Source organism: Diabrotica virgifera, chromosome 8 (genome assembly GCF_917563875.1).
Source record: "Diabrotica virgifera virgifera chromosome 8, PGI_DIABVI_V3a".
In the NCBI taxonomy this organism is placed as follows: Eukaryota; Metazoa; Arthropoda; class Insecta; order Coleoptera; family Chrysomelidae; genus Diabrotica; species Diabrotica virgifera.
The window spans coordinates 61,065,490-61,086,284 of NC_065450.1; the positions used below are offsets into that span (position 1 = coordinate 61,065,490).

At 32.5% G+C, this 20,795-nt stretch overlaps 1 protein-coding gene across 1 annotated transcript in view; it reads left to right on the forward strand.

Annotated features, from left to right (window-relative positions):
• LOC126890166 (uncharacterized) overlaps positions 1-10,018 on the forward strand; it is a 44,267-nt gene extending 34,249 nt beyond the window's left edge. The window contains exons 2-5 of the mRNA XM_050659019.1: positions 5,999-8,237; positions 8,383-8,575; positions 8,808-9,311; positions 9,377-10,018. Coding sequence (XP_050514976.1) covers positions 5,999-8,237; positions 8,383-8,575; positions 8,808-9,311; positions 9,377-10,014 — 3,574 coding nt within the window. The 3' untranslated portion in view covers positions 10,015-10,018. The remainder of the gene's footprint in view (positions 1-5,998; positions 8,238-8,382; positions 8,576-8,807; positions 9,312-9,376) is intronic.
• The last annotated feature ends 10,777 nt before the right edge of the window (positions 10,019-20,795 follow it).

Consider the following 20,795-nt stretch of genomic DNA (forward strand, 5'->3'; position numbering starts at 1 on the left):
CGACAAAAAGGTTGGGCATTTTAACGAGTCCGACACGTAGAACATGTCACATCACAGAAACTATGTTGGTGATGAATAGCAGTCTGATTTTTGCATGAGAGTTTAATGAAAGGTTAAAAAAGCAATTGGAAGTTCTGTCGGACAAAATGAATGGGAAATTTTCCTAGTCGGACATTCTAAACATGTAAGATATAGACAAAAATGTTGGTGATAAATAGCAAGCTAATTTTGATTTGTTTATGTACAAATTATATTTTGTAACGCAAAAAGTTATATGTCGGACAAAAAGTTTGGGCAAATCGAAGGAAATAAATAAAAAACATTTTTTCGGAATGACTTAGTCATATATTGATAAAGCTATTTTAGTTGTATATTATTATTTATATTCACATATTTGCATGTGCATATATATACATGCACACTCCAAAAACAGTGAAGTAAGTATCAATGCATGTATATATTGCAAAACAATTATTTTTTTGGGTGGAGTTTGTTCTAGATATTCTCAAAATGAAAATAAAAAATGTCAAAGAACATGTGAAAGCAATCTCTTAGGGTTTTCTAATTAGGCGCATCCGAAAGTACGGAAAATTTCCTACAAAAAACGTTGTATACATTTTTTTCTATACTCAAATCTTAACCCTGTAAACGACATTGAAAAATGTGAAGAGTCTAAAACTTCGGTGCTTATAAGAATAGACGTAAATACATTATGCTTAGAAGTATGTATTAGAAGGCTGCATTTGTCAGTGTGACACTTTGTGCTATACAAAGTAGTATTTGAAAGTACATGGTCTCTGAGTTTCTGTTTGCCACGTGTGTTGGAAATTAAAATTTATATTAACTATGGAGTGTTTTTGTGTCTATTTTTGAGTGTCAACAGTTTAAATTTTAAGTCGCCAAATCAAAAGTGAAACCATTCAACGGAACACTTTTGAGTAATTTTCGAACATTTTACAAAGTTAGTAAAATACTTGGTCATCAATTCAATGAGGTGCAGTTTCCAGATAATTGTGAAAGTTCTATTGAATATCATTCTGCGTGCTATAATGCTTTGCTTTATTGAAAAGGGGTACCTAAATAAATTATTACTAAAATTGTATAACGTAATTTTTCTCAACTTTCTACAAATGAAATAATAATTTAATTAATATGTCACATGGCAAGAAATAATTTGCTGCCAAAATAAATCGATTAGTTTAAATTTGAAGTTACGATTGCAATTTATTATGAATTATTGTCAAAAGTGAAGTTTTTCTTAAATGGAAATGTATTCATAGACATACGGGTAGACAGGGAATACAGTGCAAAAAGTCGATAGGTGGTCTATCTATCTCTTTTAACCAAGCGATCCCGCGCATGTGGCAGACAAAGATAGCTAGACCACTCAATCCATAATATAATTTGCCTGATCTACTATAAATGTATTACAGTGAGGTATCTAAATGATGTTGACATAAATCGAAAGATATCGATTGTAATTGATTGCAGGTACTTTTGACATAGAATAATCACCCCTTATTGAAATTTCAAAAATTATTTTTTTAAATTGTCCGACTACAAAATCTACCCCTTATTTTTCTCCGACAACAGTCATTCTTGGTAAGGAATAATTTACTTAATTAAATTTCGTCTTTGTCGGAAAGCTATTTATCACCAGCATTTTTGTCTATATCTTACCTGTTTAGAATGTCCGACTACGAAAACTTCCCATTAATTTTGTCGGACAGAACTTCCAATTGCTTTTTTAACCTTTCATTAAACTCTCATGCAAAAATCAGACTGCTATTCATCACCAACATAATTCCTGTGATGTGACATGTTCTACGTGTCGGACTCGTTAATGTGCCCAACATTTTTGTCGGACAAACATTTTCGCATATATTACATAACGTTGGCTATCGAATAAACTTAAAAACAACTTGCTATTTTTCACATTCATAAACTTGTCAGGACGACACGTTTACCATGCTCCACAGTTAAAACTTCCCCTGTTCCAGTGTTCCCGTGCATCAAAGTTTGTCCGACTAGACACCGTTAAGCTATTAACAAATTTTCAGCTTGCTATTAATCAACTTTTCTTTCTTACGCGGGATCCAGGTCTATGGGATATGTTGTTCTCTTTTGTTAGTAAAAGTGACATGAACAGATTTTGTTTCATTTAATTTGATACGCCATCGCCTGGTCCAGATGTTAATTTGTTAAACAGGATTCTGTAGCATGGTTGCTGCTTCCTCGTGGTTTTGTCCGACTGCTAGAATGCATGTGTCGTCTGCAAATGTCGCAATTGTGTTAGGTTCTAATGATGGAATATCACTGGTATAGAGCAGGTATACCACTGGCCCCAGGACACTTCCTTGTGGAACTCCAGCTTTAATTTCTCTTAATTCAGAATATGCTTCCTCATTTTTAACTCAAAAGTATCTGTCGGATATATATGATTCTAGTAGTTCAGAATATTGTTTTGGTAAGTAGCATCTCATTTTATGATATAATCCGTCATGCCACACTTTGTCAAAAGCCTGCGCTACATCGAGGAAAATTGCAGAGCAGACTTTTCCTTCTTCTAAAACTTTTTCTACTATATCTATTATTCTATGCACCTGATCTATCGTTGAGTGGTTTTCTCTAAACCCAAACTGATGATTAGGAATTAGATTTTTTTCCTCTATAATCGGTTTTAGTCTCTTCAAGAGTAGTTTTTCATATAATTTAGACATGACAGGTAACAGTGAAATAGGCCTATATGAAGAAGCTTCTTGTGGAGGTTTTCCTGGTTTTAGTGTCACTATAATTTCTGCCACCTTCCATATCTTTGGTACGTACCTCAGCCTAAAGGAAGCATTTATAATATTTGTTAATTTTATTATAGCTTTCCTTGGAAGTTACTTTAACACTTCCCCAGTAATCAGATCAAATCCAGGAGCTTTCTTTGGATTTATATTTTCTTTTATTTCCAAATATACTTCTTTTGGAGTTACAGGGCTAATCTCCATTTCATCTTGATCAGGGAGCTCCCAGTTAATTATTTCTTGTTCTTCATTTGGTTGAAGAGTATTTTCTAGGTGATCAGCAAACCTGTTGGCCTTTTGTATATTGCTTCTTGCCCAGCTACCATTAGTATTTCTAATTGGTGGATTCTGTAAGATTGGCCTTTTTAATCGTTTGGTAGCCTTCCACAATGAGTAATCAGTAGCGCTATCATTTGATAGTTCACTTAGGTAGATGCTAACCGATTCGTTTTTAATTTTTTTAATTTCTCTTTTTATCAACTGGTGCTCTAGACTGATGCCACTTGCGTCTCAGTTTTCTTTTTTCGGTTATCATTTCTCTGATTTCTTTCGGGTAGTTATTTCCTTTTATTATTTCGACACTGTTCTTGTTGTTGTTCCAAGCAGCTTGTTGTACATTTTTATTGAGTAGTTCTACTTCTGCCTCTAGTTGATCAACGGTTCTTAATGGAACTGAGAGGTTAATCTTCTCTTCAAGGTCTATCTGGAAACTTTTCCAGTCAGTATTTTTGTTAACAAGTCTAGGAGGTCTTTCTTTTTTGATAACAGTGTCACTGAGTGTGAGAATAATTGGAGAATGGTCAGAGTTCATATCAAATGCCTCTTCTATCTCTATGTAACTTGTTGAAATATTTCGGACTACAAAGAAGTCGATAAGGTCTGGGATTTTATTTGTGTCAGTAGGCCAGTATGTTGGCTTTCCCGTTGATATTGCGTCGCATTTTATGTATTTCATTGCTTCCAAAAATTCTTTCCCTTTGGTGGTAGTCAGTCGTGACCCCCAATGCGTATGTTTTGCATTGAAGTCTCCTCCAAGGATAAATCTATGTCCTTGACTGGTCAGGAAATCTACATATTGATTTTTCTTGATGGCATGTCTTGGCGGACAGTAAACCGCTGTGACAATTACCTCATAGTTTTTACATTTAATTATTACTGATGTGGACTGAAATTCTTGAGTTCTGTATCCCATTTCCTGATAGTGCATAATATTTTCTTTGATTATTACTGCACTACCTCATTTGGCTGCATTATCAGTGTGATCAGTGTGATAAGTTTTATAACCCCTAAATCTAATATATGACTCATTTGTAAAATGGGTTTCAGAAATGAGGCATATGTCTATTTTCTCTATATCTAGTATGGCTTGTAGTTCTTGCTGATGTTTCAAGATGCCATTTGCATTCCATTCTACTATTCGTAAACTACCCGCCATTAAAAAGTCTTTTTGGTATAGCCCCTTTGGTGCTATATTCTATTCTGGTTATACGGTTCGTTCAGGTTAGTTAATCTTTCCAGTATTTTCTGTAGCGTTTGTTCTATTTTCAGATCTTTTTGACTACTATAGTTTTCTTCGTTACTTTTACCAGCTGCTACCATGCTATAAGTTCTTGTTTTGTGTTCTTCTTGTTTTGAATTTTCTACAGGTTTTGGATGCATTCTTTGTGGTTGTCTGGGTAAGGTCTGTTTCTTGTTATATTTATCTTTTATTTTTTGTATTTCTAAATATATATATATATATATATATATATATATATTTTTACGGCCAGATGGCGCTAGCCACCCAATACCATCATTTTGGCTGCAATATTTGGAAAAACATTTCGATGCGATTTGATTGGATTAAGGAGAACAGTGCCTACGTTCCTTCTGATGAAGCTCCAATAAGAGCAGAAAATTGCAGTTAAAGGGACTGGCTGCACTCCTTATTCTAATTAAAAAGTAAGATTGTTTTTCCTTCGTATTGCAGCCGAATATATAAAAATGGTACACACATTTTTATTTTTTTGTATTTCCTTTGCCACGATACATCCTCTATAGTTAGCCGGATGCCCTTCTCCACAATGGACACATTTAGGTTGTGCGTCCTTGGGTTTCTCACATTTGGCTGTTAGGTGTTTTCCCGTGCAGCGGACACATCTTGGTTCTTTCGCACAGTAACCTTGTGTGTGTCCATATGCCTGACATCTCTTACATTGAGGTACCAATTTTGATTTTCTTAGCGGAAATATTTGTACTTTTACGCTCATGATATCGGAAATCTCATAAATTCTATTAATATTTTCGTCATTTCTGAATACCAACATAAACATATTTAGTGGTTGCTTTGTTTTGTATTTTAATTTCGGTATGACATCCATTATCTTGAATCCTTTATCCGAGGGGTAAACCACTATTAGAAATCATTGTACATTTTTTGGGTAATCACCTGGCAATACATGGGAATCAACTTGGGAATCCATAGGAATCACATGGAAATCATGGGAATCACATAGAAATCCATGGGAATCACATAGAAATCCATGGGAATCACATAGAAATCCATGGGAATCACTTGGAAATCCATGGAAATCAATGTGGAAATCCATAGAAATAACCTCACTTTTTAATATCACTTGTGTTCACACATGTTTTAGCTGCCTTGTTTTTGTTTAGATTTTGTGGGTTTTTGAGTGTTTTTAGTGCTAAAAAATTACAAAACTGGTAAGTAATACTAATTCTTGAGTATGGAATTTAAAAAATATGTGATTGTACCGACATTATCAGCATCTTTAGCTAATAATCTAGTTGAATTGTTTAGATTTGTTTGATTTGCATCTATGTAAATTTAAAGGGTCAATATTGCATTCACTGTATTTAAATTTATTAATTTGTATTTATTATTAACAAACCCAGCAAACATTCTGGCTTCTTTGATTTCCAACCAGGCCCTATAAATTTTACATTTTTAATGATAACTAATTTATACCTTTCTTGTTAGGACTAGCTGAACTAACATTACATAATAATTAAAATAAAATAAAATTATTATGAACAGTGTAAAAGTTAGAGAGTATGGCTTAAGTACGTCGTTGCAATCAAACTGTGCTCGAATCTGACAGCACTGTTATAATGTATCTAATAAGAATAGGTACTATATATACTCCGAGATATACTCGTAAAAAGGCATTGCTTTATTTAAGAGTTAGATTTGTTATTATTTTCAGGTTACTTACGATGGAATATATTAATGGTTTGTTAAAAAGTTTTGAAGCTGAAGTTCCCGCTCATCTCAAATCACTTCTTATATACAACGGATTTGATAATTTATATTCCCTTTCACAGTTTAATATTGATGAAGACATTGAGAGAATGGAGTGTTATGCAAGGGACGTCCTTTCAAAGGTATTGAAAGGAGAAGAAAAAAAAGCAATGTTTGGAATTGTCAGCGAAGAATGCTCTCTATTTAAAATTCCGGAAGGCCATAAAAAGCTTTTGCGCTTTGTAAAGGAAGAATCAGAAAAAAAAATTAAACTGCTAAAACGTCCACTTCTTTGTGAAAGGTCTGAAGGCTGTCCAGCTGAAAAAACTTTCCCCAAAAAGAGAAGAACAGTGACAAATAAAAGTACATCTCGATCTGAGAGTGGTAATGAAGGCGATGGTTTTTGTACTCCAAATGATGGTTGTGTTTCTCAAGATGAAGAGCAAGTTAATTATGCGATGCAGCATGTTTTAAATATTAGTCGAAGCTATATCGATAAATTTTCACGAAATGAATTCGACAAAGGCAAAATTAGTGAAGAACGATTACAAGATGTTTTAAATAATTCCAAAAACCTTAAAGTCAAAATGGATGGTGAATTTACTGCAAAAATATCTTGCCCTTTATGTACATTTATTTCTTCAGCCTATTCAGTGAAGAACTCCAAAACCGGAAGAAAATGGGTGATTTCAAACTTCCTGAGACATTATAAAATACATTTTAAAGATGATGGAACCAACTTAACTAAAAAATTACCGATTAAACCGCAGAAACCCGAAATTCAGACCACTATACTTAACTTTATAAAAAAAGATGCTAATAAAAAATGTGACTTAAACCAAGATTTTGAAGATCCAAGAGGAAATCTCTTTGACCTAACCGATCCCAATACAGATTTAAATTATGGAGCTTCGACATCATCTGGATTGCACTTGGAATTGACTACTGAATTGAGTCAAAATGATTCGTTCATTGACCAAAATTACGAAATTCATGATGAGGCACAGCAAAATAATCCTAATGGGGTTTTTTTACACTATAACACAGACCTCGACACAGACTCTCCAACAGATAATGAATCGTCGAGTCAACTAAGAACAATTGTTGTTAATGATTTTTCTACTGAGGAACATCAAGGAGCCAGCCAAGTTGTAAATGATATCCCAGTATCTGAATTAGAGTATAATCCAGACAATTCATCTCCATTGGAAGATTTTTTCTTTCTTGACAATGTAGCGGAAATCAATCAAAGCAATAATGGTTCTGAAAAAGTAAAGTCTCCCAAAGCTAAATCTTTATTTGATGATAGCAATTCCAGAAGAGAAAGAAGCTTGCGCATATTAAATGAGTTACCATATCATCAAACACAAATAACAACTTTTCTAAATACCATAAATCATGCCATAGACACTAACCCAGAAGTTACAAACACCCTAAGTATCCTTACCGAAAATCAAGGCATTAATAAATTTAATTATGGCACCAAAGGCCTACTTAAATATCTATTAGACTCAGCAATAAGAAACTCTAAAAATAAATCAGGACACACAAATAAATTTGATGATGGAATGAAACGATTCTGGCTTTATATATTCATTAGCGCAGGAAGGATGAGTTATGAAATATTGCACTCAAATTTAAAAAATATACTGCCTTCTGTCACAACTATTCACAGACAACTAGAAGAAATGAATAATATATTAGAGGGTGAAGTGAGAATTGAAGACTTAAAACTTTATTTACAAAAGAGAAATTATCCACCCATAATTTTTATATCCGAAGATCAAACTGCACTCATCAAAAAAGTCCAATATGATTCAGCTTCAAATCAAATGGTTGGCTTTGTAGCACCTTTACAGGAACAGACGAGATTTCCTCGCATTAACAAATTCCCAGTTGATTCAGTTAGCGACATTGAAAATGCTTTTAAGAATAAAACATTAGCAATAAATGCATATATTTTTATGGCTCAGCCATTAGTAGATGGATCACCCGCATTTTGTATATCAATATTTGGCAGTGATAATAGATTTACCTCAGAAGATGTTTATAAACGATGGCAATATCTCATAAAGGAAGCAGGAAAACATGGAATTACAATTTTGGGCTTTTCAAGCGATGGTGACACTCGGTGCTTAAAAAGTATGAAAATTATATCGAAATTGTCATTTACTTCATTGAACCCTTACTCTCCCTATTTTCAGGTTAGTTATATAGTACTGTGATATTCTAAATTCATAATTTTATAAAACCTCAAAAATTTTTATTTTTTTTCTCACTATAAAACAATCTCGAAAACAATACATATTTTGCTCTACTATTCTATACTTAATTTGTAATTATTTTTAGGCGAATTACAATTTAGAAAATCCAGCAGTTTTTCAAGACACTATACATATATCAACGAAGCTTAAGACTCGTTTATTAAATGAAAATATTTCTATGAATATGGGAGGAAAACGAGTATCTATTGACAATATCCGGTACATAATTGAAAACTATCCTAGAGATAAACACTTATTATGCAAGAGCTTCCTTGAATGTAAGTATACTAGAATAAATTTGCTACTTACTTTTCTAATCAAGAATCTTCCAGAAAAACGTAAAAATATATCAATTTGTCAGCTTTATTCAAATTAAAGTCCCAACTAGATATATATGTATGTATGTATGTAGCTATGGTAGGACTATTATGCATTTGGCTGTATTACATAGATAATAATTTTCGGTCCACAAAACATTTTTGAGCTATGCACTGACACTTTTCTTTTTAGCTTCCGACAAAATGAACTTCAATGCAATAGACAAGTTAAGTTCTGAACATGTCACAAATATGCTTAAGGAAGTTCCCAACGCCGAAGCTACAAGGCAATATTTAATACTGACTCGCAACATATTGGATGCATTCTTGTTAAAAGAAATTAGTGTTGAAAGACGAGTATACCTAATTTGGTATTCAACTTTTTTCATGCGTATTTGGAAAGCCTGGCTAAAAAAAAATGGTGAAAATATCCAAAAGAATTTTATCACCACAAATGCCTATACATGCATAGAAATAAACGCTCATGGAATTATTTTAGTCATTGAAAAACTTCGGCAAAATGGAATTTCAGAAGCTTTTCTTCCATGGCTGTATAGCAGTCAGCCATGTGAAAAAGTATTTAGAGAAACTCGGTCCATGAGTAGCACATTTTCAACTATGATAAATTATACACTGCTGGATGTTTTAAGAAGATTAAAACGTATACAAGCTATGCATGAGATAAGCACAGACTTAGGTAAATAACATATTGGCTGCTAAAGTTATTTTAATTCTCGATTTGATCAATCCTTTATTTTCCAGGTCCCAATTTTAGATTCCCCAGGCAAGAAAACAAACGACTTGGAAATAATTCAAGTGTCTTTAAAGTAACTGAGTTTCCATCAACTGATGAAATGATTAACATAATTAAAAAGGCCCAAGAAGACGCACTATCTGACGCTAAAAAAATTGGGATGGAAATGAACAGGGATTGTTGTATAGAAATTAATTTACCGACTTGTGACAATCCGGAAGAGCAAGAAGAGGTGCAGGGAAGTATAATTATCACTGATACCATTTCAAAGGAACATGAGCCAGACCTCGAGCCAGACTTTTCTAATGAAGACCGGGAGTTTCTTGAATATACCTCTACATTTAATAATTATGACTCTTTACATTTGAGAGACTATACGGGTCAAAAGAAAGCACAAAAATCGTGTCTGTCAGTGACACTTAAAGACAAAAAAACACGAATTATAAAAAAATCTACTCTAATTTGGTTTTTTCAGGAAAAACAGGGTCGTTTATCAACCGACAGACTGCTCCGGGTAAAGGGAATGACAGTTAAAAATACGCATAAGGGGTTATCAAAAAAAAAAACAGTTCAGGAAAAAGCCAGGCCAAGGACTTCAACCAGCAGGCAATATCAAAAAAAGAAAAATGTTTCGTCAACCTCATGAACGAGCTCATAAAGATAGTACATCTGAATCTCGATCTGAATCAGATGAGATTAGCTTAGAAAGTGAAACTTTGAGTGAAGATTTCTCTGACTTAGAAGATTGCCATAACGAAAGTACAAAAATGCCAGTAATTCAGCTAGAATCTTATTATGCTGTGTTTTATGATACACAATGGTATCTAGGGCGTGTCATCAACAGCTACAGCTCAGAAAAGTTTAAAGTGAAATTTTTACAACAAGACCTGGATACTTTTAAGTGGCCCAAAAAAGAGGATATCCAAGATGTTCACAAAGAGTTTATATTTTATGGACCAGTTAGTCTAAGCGGAACTGAACCATTTTCTTTAAAAAGAAATGATTTGATTGCTATTAAACAGAAATACAAAACAATCAAATCCATCAAATCATTAAAAAATTAAACATATTTTTTTATGTTATTTATTATGTTAATAAAGCTACTTTGCTTAATTATTGGTTTTTAATTATTTTTATTATCGGTTTTAAATTTAAATCCTATAAAATAATAAAAACTGAAATGGGAATCATATGGAAATCCTTTGAAACCACATGGAAATCATATGGAAATCCTTGCAAATCATATGGAAATCCTTGGAAATCATATGGAAATACCTAGGAATCATATTGCAAAACCTAGAAATCCTTAGGAATCATCAGAAATAGTTGGGAATCATTAAGCAATGATTGCCAAATTTGGAAATCATTGTACAATTTTGAGGCTAGTGGTTTACCCCTCGCCTTTATCATTTAAATCTTTCATGATCGAATCTTTACTGGCTGAATGATGTAACTTATTGACTATGACTTAAATTGGTCGGTTTTGCTTATTTTCGTACGTATGCCATGGATAATTTACTTCACTCAACTTTTTGGTTAATTTCCTGAAGTCTTCTTCACTATTGACATTAATTTTAGCGCTCTTGTCTCCAAGTACTTTCATCTGGTATTTAGTAGTATGTAGCCTGACTAATGCATGGAATTGGCTAAATTCGACAATACTCTCCACAATTATTTGAGGTGGGAGTTGGGTTTTTCTAGTTTTTCTTCTCTTTGTTGGACAGATGACTCCTTTTGTGGTGGGGTCAATGATGTATCCATTTTACGTTTTTTGTAATTGACACGTATCCACTCTGTCTCCTTAGCTAATTCTTCCTCATCAGTTTAATATTCATCATTCTTAGGTTCTTTCTCTTTGGTTAAGTTTTTCTCTATATCTGCAAATTTTAATTGCAAGCTTTCATTTAATTTTTGTGAATTATCTAACTGGAGTTGGAGCTGATTTACTCTATCCGTAGCGTAATTCTTCTCCATTTCCGTCTGTTTCCATGCCGCGTACAGCATTTGTTCGTTTTGGGACCTTGCATAATTTTCCTGAAAGAGGGTACTATTTTGTTGCATTAACAGTACCTCGTTAGGTGTTTGAAGACCCGCATTTTGTTGGATCATTTTAGCGAGAACCAGCAATTATAATAGTCGCTAGGTGCCCTTCATTATTTCTAACCAAGCGCCAGGACTATACCCAATTTAAAAGTATTGTAAACAAAACAGTAATTTGGATTTTTATCTTACCAGTTTTTGTCACTTATCTATTTTCGACTTAATTATCAAATGATAATTAGCAGACATGGAAACACACAACCTTTATGATACGAGGTTTAATACTAAGAGCGAACATATAATAAAGTATAGCTCGATTACTATTGGTCTTAAAGAAAACTAAAAATGTTTGTTTATTTTTTCAAAACGTACATTTTTGTTAAGTAAAGTTGTGTTAATTAAACGAAAACTTTTGGAGTTATTAGTAGAAAACCTATTAAAAACATTCAATTTTTCGATATAAAACTAACACTTTCGATAGCGAATAAATCGAAAACTATTAATTTTATCAAAAAAATGTATAGAACGTATTTTGCTCAGAATGAATGTGTTTACCAACTTTTGTGGTCAAAATATAATAAAAAATTTCCACCCCCGAGACGGGGTGGCAACCACCCCCATGGTAAAAGCGACTTTCGGCATCATATAGATTTTTATCTTTGGACTATCCACTGCTTATTCTCAAATTTTCAAGCAAATCGATCAATTCTGTAAAAATTGCGAGGTTTTGTCCTATTTTAAGCTTCTTGACTTGGACTAAAATATTGTAAAGAAATTTTATAGAAATATGTATGTTTAGGAAGCTGATACATTGCATGAATTTGTATTTATTTCGGACTCTCATAGAGGGCGCTAGTTTCAAGGTTCGTACCAAGTATTGTTCAACATAAGTTTTTAAGGGTGTAATATATATAAATAAAAATGTATGTATGTATGTATGTATGTATGTATGTATGTATGTATGTATGTATGTATGTATGTATGTATGTATGTATGTATGTATGTATGTATGTATGTATGTATGTATGTATGTATGTATGTATGTATGTATGTATGTATGTATGTATGTATGTATGTATGTATGTATGTATGTATGTATGTATGTATGTATGTATGTATGTATATATGTATGTATGTATGTACCTTATAGACTCACAAACTATGCATTTCGTCATATGATGACCTTCATCATAGTTGTACATGAATCAAAGTTGTTGTACATGATCCCGGGACGGTTTCTGTGACATCCACAAATTTCCTGTGACATTTTCCTGTAAAAATTAGATTTTCCCATAAAATAAAAATAGGGTTTTGCGATGAATTTCTAAGTCCTGCCATATCCGTAGATAGACAGGATACTATCGATTTTATGAAGAAAATTTTTTGGGCAGGAGGGTTGAAAACGGGGTAACGGAGGATATATGTATACTGGTAGGGGAGCAAAGTATGCTAAATATGCAGTGACTCGAGCGCTTTGGGGACCTATTGGGTTGTGAAGAGTAGGTCCTAAAACCAAAAAAAGTTAAGTAAAGCTTTCCATTTTAGTGGGCGCTTGCCATTTTTTAATTTAATTTTTCATTTCCAACAATTGATTTTTTCGATTATAACGCCATCTGTCCATAATTCGAAAAAATGTTTCGAATAAAAGTTACTTATTTTTACGTAAGGAATACAAATCTGTAATAAAAAATGAGAGCTCCTATTTAAGATTTTAAAGTTACCCCCCATCCCAGGTCCATGGGGGGTCGTGTTTTATTCCATTCGATAGATTTTTCTAAAATATTAAATAAGTTTATTTTACAGTTTTTCGATCTGATGTTCATTTCGCGAAATATCGCGGGATCCGTATTTAAAATATTAAATTTACCCCCCACCCCTCTCCGTGGGAAGTCGTGTTTGGTATCATTCGATAGATTTTTAAAAAATATTGAGCACATATTTTTTAGTTTTTCGATCTGTCAGTCATTTCGCGATTTATTCGCTTTTTACTTGTGAAACTTTGCGACTCACCCATTTCCTTACGCCCGGCTCAAATCGTCAGATTTTTGGAATATACACTCTTTTGCATGTACTTAACTTACCGTATCTTAATCTGACAATTTCGAGTTTTTTTGAGGATAGATTTGTTTTTTCGGGCCCCCCTTAACGAACTCCCCTGTGTTAAGAGCCAATATATAGTAGATGTACATCTGCAGAGTACCAGGTTTCTCCCCATATGCTAATCTGACGCGCTCGAGTAACTGCAAAAATCCCCGCTTGGGCTCCCCTACCATAAGGAAAATAATGAAAAATTTATGATTTTCTAGGTCCTGCCAACTAAATAAACTAAACATATTTATTTCAAAATGATCAAAAAAAATATTGGCATGACGTCTCCTAATGTTTAAGTATACTTGTCCCTTGGAAAATTCTGCGGAAAATTTTCACCCTGATTCCGTGATTTTCTTAGTCTTGCCTTTAAAAAGTTATAATACTCAAATACAATCAATACCTTTTCGGTACTCGGCAGGAAGGTTAAACGGTTCTTGTAAGACGGCAGGAGTCCTAGATTTGTAAGAAAATTCGTGAAAAAGTCAACGATTTTCTGAGTCATGCCATTTTGCACATGTTTCAAGAATCTTAATATAAGTCTGTTTACAAAGAGGCAGGATGGTTTTATGGTTATTTTGTATACAGGGTGGGGCATTAGTGTGACAAAGTCCAATTACTCGTTTGTCGTAAGATATACGAAAAAAGTTATTCAGGTAAAACATGGGCCACAGATAGGACTATGATTTAACAGTATTTTCTAATATACAGGGCTACCCGTTTTCACAGGGTGACACAAATTTATGTTTTGAAATATAGTGTTTTGAAATATTATACGAGGTAGTTTAAAATATAATTACGTTTTTTTGTTAATTTTGTAGGAACATTCACACCCTATACATATTGTTAGTGATTTGATATCCAAACTTCTATTAATTTATGTTCAAACCATTTTTAATATAGTCTACTATTGTCAGTTATTAATAGCATACCAAAATGTTTAATTTTATTATACGGGGTTGGTTGAAACTCGGAATGAGTTTTTTCTGAGTTTTCTTAAATGGGACACCCTGTATTTTAGTATTATAATAAAATGGTATTTTATGGTACCTTTTTATTTTTTAAGCATTTTCTGTACCATATTTATATATTAATTTCGGCAGTAAATTGATACAGACAGATTACTCAGGTGGTTTTTGGGGTTTCTGAACAAGAATGTCACATTAGAACAGATCTTTACCTAGTGCTCGGGGTGACTAATATACACGCCATATTCTTAAATTTCGAGACTTTCAGACACTAAAGTGATGCAAGTAGATTACTCGAGGAGTTTTGTGGTTGCTGAACATGAATACGCCATCATAATCGACCTCCAAAACCTCTCTAAATTCGAGATCAGTCACCCTGGGCACCAGGTGCTCCGAGAGTCGGTTGTAATGTCATATTCGTGTTTGGCCATCCCAAAAACCCTCGAATAATCTGTTTTCTTTAATTTATTGCCGATATCCCACGAAACTCCAGATGACGTGCCTTAGCAGAAACTCTGGGCACTAGGTGATTCGGAGGTCGGTTCTGCTTGCGTATTCGTAACTCCATAAACCTCCCAAATAACAAAATTTTGCCCTTAATACACTGATTTGGATAGGTTTATGCACTTTTGGATGCATGTTATGCACTAAAATGCAATTTCCACACATTTTTGTATTGTACACCTTTTATTTGAATTTGAAAAAATAAAAAAAAAACGGTATATTTGCCGACTTAAAGCAAGAGTAAATTTTAGTACTAGATTACCTCATAATTTAATACTCTACTCTCAAAAATGTCTAAAAATTTAAAGACCAATAAGTTATGAGATAAAATATCCGTTGATCTATCCAAGACGGATGCCTATGACCAGTACTAGAAATTCACAATTAATAAAATCGATTCATCTCTGGAAGAGAAATAAACGTAGCAGTTTTCGTTTTCCTAAATAGAATTTTTCTAAATTCTTTTAAACTCAAAAAACCAAAAAACGAAAAATTTTTTAAATCGATTTTTCTAGAACACTGCGTATTTTTCTGAGTTAAAGCAAAAGTACCTTTTAGTAAAAAACTATCCCAGAATTTAATAATCCAGTGTCAGAAATGCTTAAAAGTTAGACAGAAAAGTTATTCGATAAAATATCCGTTTCCATACCCAAAACGGACCCCTATGACCGGTACTAAAAATTGACAATTGATAATTGACATTTGACAATTGACCTCTGGAAGATAAATAAGTGTACCAGTTTTCGATTTTCCAAATAAAAGCGTTTTGCAGCTATTTTAAAGAAACTAATTACAAGACTTTGATATGCTTCTTCTAGACGAAGCATATCGAAGTAGAGGTCGTCCGCCAACCAGATGGTCTGATGACATCAAACAGATCGACAGAAACTTGATGCAGACAGCACAGGACAGAAATGCTTGGAGAAGACTGAAGGAGACCTATATCCAGCAATGGATAGATCCGGGTTGAATTATGACGATGATGAATTAGAAGATGCCATCTTTAAAGAGCTTTAGCTTTCCACGGAAGCATTTTTGAACTAGGTGAATTGAGTTAAATTTTTTTAAAATTATCTGAGGAATCTCCGGTTTTCGTTTGTTATGAGAGCTTCTGTTATAATGGGTACCTAGGTAAATTCCCTACTATAACCAATAAATTGTAAAAATTGTTTATTTACTTTTATTGCGTTTACTTAGATAAAAATATGATCTAATCACTTAAAATGAAGATGTTACAGTTTGCTATTAGATTTGAAAAGTGTGTAAAAATTCCGAGACATTATTCAGGAAAATAATATTTAATAGGATACGATTGTTTTAATGATATACAAATTAATTTTTTGTATTATTCATCTTTGCGGTTATCCTGCCAAGTTGTAAACGGTTTTAGATTAGAGTTTTTTAAGCATACTCGACATGGTATGACTCATAAAATTGTGGTGATATGAATACGTTTGTATAACACCCTGAAATAATTTTACAGACACACAATTTAATTTTTTTATACGAAATAACTATACAATCATCCTGCCTCTTTGAAAATAGATTTATATTAACCTTCTTGAGATCTGTCCGAAATGGCATGACTTAGAAAATCGTGTAATTTTCCACGAATTTTCTTACACATTTTTTAACTATATATAGTAAAAAATGTGTAACTAAACATCCTGCCATTTTGAATAATGTCTACTGAAATTATTTATTTTATAACAAAATTTATTTTATGACTTAGAAAATCACGGAACCAGAGTGAAAATTTTATACATAATTTTCCAAGAAACAAGTGCAGTTAAACATTAGGTGACGTCATGCCAACATTTTTTTTTTGGTCATTTTGAAATAAATATGATTAATTTATTAAGTTGGCAGGACTTAGAAAATTATGAAAATTTCATTATTTTCATTACATGTTTGTATATCTGTATACTCCCTTAGTCCTTTTGCAACCGTCCTGCCCAAAAAATTTTCGTCATAAAATAGATAGTATCCTGTTATTCTCGCAACTCCCAATTTTTTTTCATGGAAAATCTAATTTTCACAGGAAAATGTCACAGGAAACCCGTGGATTTTTCCGCAAATTTTAAGTACCTTCTATAACCTTCCAGTATTGCAAAGGGCAGGACTTTGAAAGTCGTGGTTGAACTTCTGTTAATATCTCCCGGTTTATGGGAGTTTTGTCGAGGATCGACGAAATTAACGAATTAGAATTAAATAAATTGTGCGATTTTGTAAAATTTGTGAAAAGTAAAGACGGCTATAGCTGGGGTATACCTAGAGACAAGAAGATACAAAGACAATAACGAAAATATTATAATAGAAGCTAACAGGCAGCCAAAAAAAAGGAAGGACCAGACGAGATGGTTGTTTGACGTAAAAGACGACTTGAAAACTAATTGATTTATTCCATACTTTTGCATCATACTATATATGTAGATATATGTAAGGATTAAATTATTTTTAATCAAAACAACAAGTTAAAAATTTCTTTACTTAGTAAATAATATGTAAATATAAATATACTTACTTGATAAAAGTACGATAGCAATGCCAAAGACGTATGTTAACATTTTTCTAAACTGAAGACCTGTACTACAGTATACAAAGAAAATGTCGATATTATCGAATTTATCATTTTTTTACGTATCTGCTATCATAATATATTATTATGTATATGTGGGGAGTGATTACATTTAATTACATATATTATTAGGTCAATGAAGAAATATATTTATTGAAAATATCTATTGATTAGTAATAATAAAATAATTAAAATTAACTTTTTAGTCTAGGGGTCAGCTGGGTCAGCGTGGCCTTTTTAAATCTGATGGGTCCACAAACGGTTGATTTCGATCCGCGTGGCCAAATAATTGTCAAAAAAGCAATTTAATTGATTATAAATTAAATCTTAAATGGGTTGCGTGTGAGAGTTCATTTTAAATGAAGTAAAAGTCAGACTTAATCTTAATCTTTATTATAACTTCCGACGACCGGTTTCGCTCTTTAAAATATGTAGAGAATCTTCAGGTCAAAGGTAACAAGTTACAAAATGTTACAAATAAAAAACCAGTGTTAGAACGTATGTATCGTTATCGATATCAATCATGTATCGATACATGATGGAGAAGAAGAATTAGACAACTAACCTAGCTTGTTCTGACACTTCATAATTCCCACAAATTTTTACAAAAACACAAAGTTAAAAAACTGATACCATGAAATTAAAAAATCAATAGTTAAAATAAATTAAATTAAATGCAGTGCTCCTGACCAACCAAATTCCCTCATTATCTGTTGTATCGTCTTTTGTCCTGTGTGTTTCTGTTTTATTTAATTTTGAGGTGAATTTACTTAACTAGTCATTTATTTATTGACAAAATTTTATAACACAATGTAGGTGTACCCTAAAATATAATTTACTACTATTTTTTTCTTTTATCTGGTTCAATAGATTATTAATATTTATCCATTGCTTATATCACTAAAACATAGTTTCAATTTATAATCAATTACTTCTTACTATATTTTAATTCCTATTTTCTCTCTATTCCAATTCTCCACCTTTAATTAAAATGTTGTTTCATTTATCTACATTGTTGTCATTTAATTCACATTTATGTATTACTTTTTATTATATGACTGCTAATACAGTATTTTAGCTACAATTTTAAGCTTTCCGATCTACCAACTCTTATACGAACAATAATCTTATACGAACAATACTCTTCTCGTTAAAGATCAAGTACTGACTTTAACTATTTAGTTTACAACTGCACATCTGGTTCTAACATACACATTAAGTACTCGCCCCACTTTTTGATCCAAACGTTGTCAATCTTACATTTACTAATAAATAGAATTATTTTAATATATATAAATAAAATAAAAAACAAAATCTTTTAATACATAGAAATAAAATCTTTAAAATCAACACACATTAAAATTGTATATATGTCATTCACTATTTTTAACTACACAAACATAATAACAGGCACAGATTTGTTGGTTGTCTTACACCAACTATCTCATCACCCTCAAGAATTCCCAAATCTCATAAATTTATTTACCTTTGCTGCACCCTCCGTCTATTCCACCATATCCCGTTAACATAACTTTAACAGAAACATCATGAAAATGAATACTGAGTTAGTAGCTCCTTGTATCCGAATGTAAGTACGACACGTTATAATTGCATGATTATATATAGCATACGTTTGCCTGTGTTTGTGAGTTTGGGGACGTTTTTTACCACCCCCCGTTTTTGCATGCATAGGCAGTTGTCTGCTATTTCGCTACTTTTATATATGTTATTCAACATTGGCTTGATCTTATGGATCTTTAACATCTTTTACAACCAGACACTGTTCTAACACTGGTTTTTTATTTGTAGCATTTTGTAACTTGTTACCTTTGACCTGAAGATGCTCTACATATTTTAAAGAGCGAAACCGGTCGTCGAAAGTTATAGTAAAGATTGAGAGTAAGTCTGACTTTTACTTCATTGTTTATAAATTGATTATAAGACACTAGCTCGTAAACCAAAAGGGATAAAAAAAATTCAAATCAAAGTTATACGAGTCATGGTATAATCATTGATGGATTTTACCAGATATGATGGATACCATGGATACGAGCCATGGAATTTTTCTCAGTAGTACGAGTATAGCAATTAATTAAACAAGTCCTTCGGACTTCCATAGATCTACTATATCGTTGATTGAAATATTAACCTTCGGATGACCAAGCGGGGGAAATTTTGACCCCAGCGTATGTTTTTCTTTAATAAATTCAAAAGTATTTTCAATTTTCAACTCATTATTTTTTTATTTGAATTCAATATCATTCTAGATATCCTCATATTTTGAATTAAAAAAAATTCCCAATATTTTACGAATAAAAAATACATTCTGAAGTTAATGTCTAGTAAAATACCGTCTATTATGTGTAATTCCAAGTAGTTTTACGCTAATCACGTCGACTTTGCAAAGTAAAAACACACTTGCTCAACATACACACTACACATGACACTAATACTCATGTTGTGACTGGCTGAATGACATAAAGTCCATGCCTAAAAAAAACTTCATTTTTTTGTTAATTGTCATTTTTGACATTTTTGACCTGGGGGTCATTTTCCCCCCTTGGTCATCCGTGCAACAAAAAAAGGTTGGCCATCGGCACGGTTCTTAGACATTACTACGGTTGCCTAAATCGACTAACCAATGAACATTAAGGGTGAGATTACGTCACGAGAGTTTACTGTCATTTGAATCGTAATATGATTTTTTTCGAATCCTGAGAAAACCAAGTATTTTAGAAAAATTTAAACGCAGGATGCAAGATTACATTATTACCGAGGGCGGAAAGCCCCTTAGAATAAACAAGCAGATGCTATTGAATGAAATATTTGAAATTAAATATCACACTTCTCTTTTATTTTCAGCCCCGTAACTTATTAAAATAAACATTATCGAAGTTTTCAGGGACTTTCAGCCCTCGGTAATAATGTAGTCTTTCATTCTGAGTTTAAATTTTTCAAAAATATTTATTAGTTTTCTCAGGATTCGAAAAAAATGAATACAATTAAAACACATTGAGAATTTTGACATGCGTCAAAATTTTGCATTAACTCAATGTAAAATTCTGAACTGTTGAATTCTAGCTTCCCTAATAATTATTGTACATCAAAAGACATTAGAAACTATTTGTAGAGGATTGAAATCTGTATTGGAAATAACTGTTAAAATTGGTCTACGTAATTAAACATATTCCAAAATTTTGTAAAAATGTAATACATTTTAGTTTTCAGCCCAAACTTAGGCCACACACA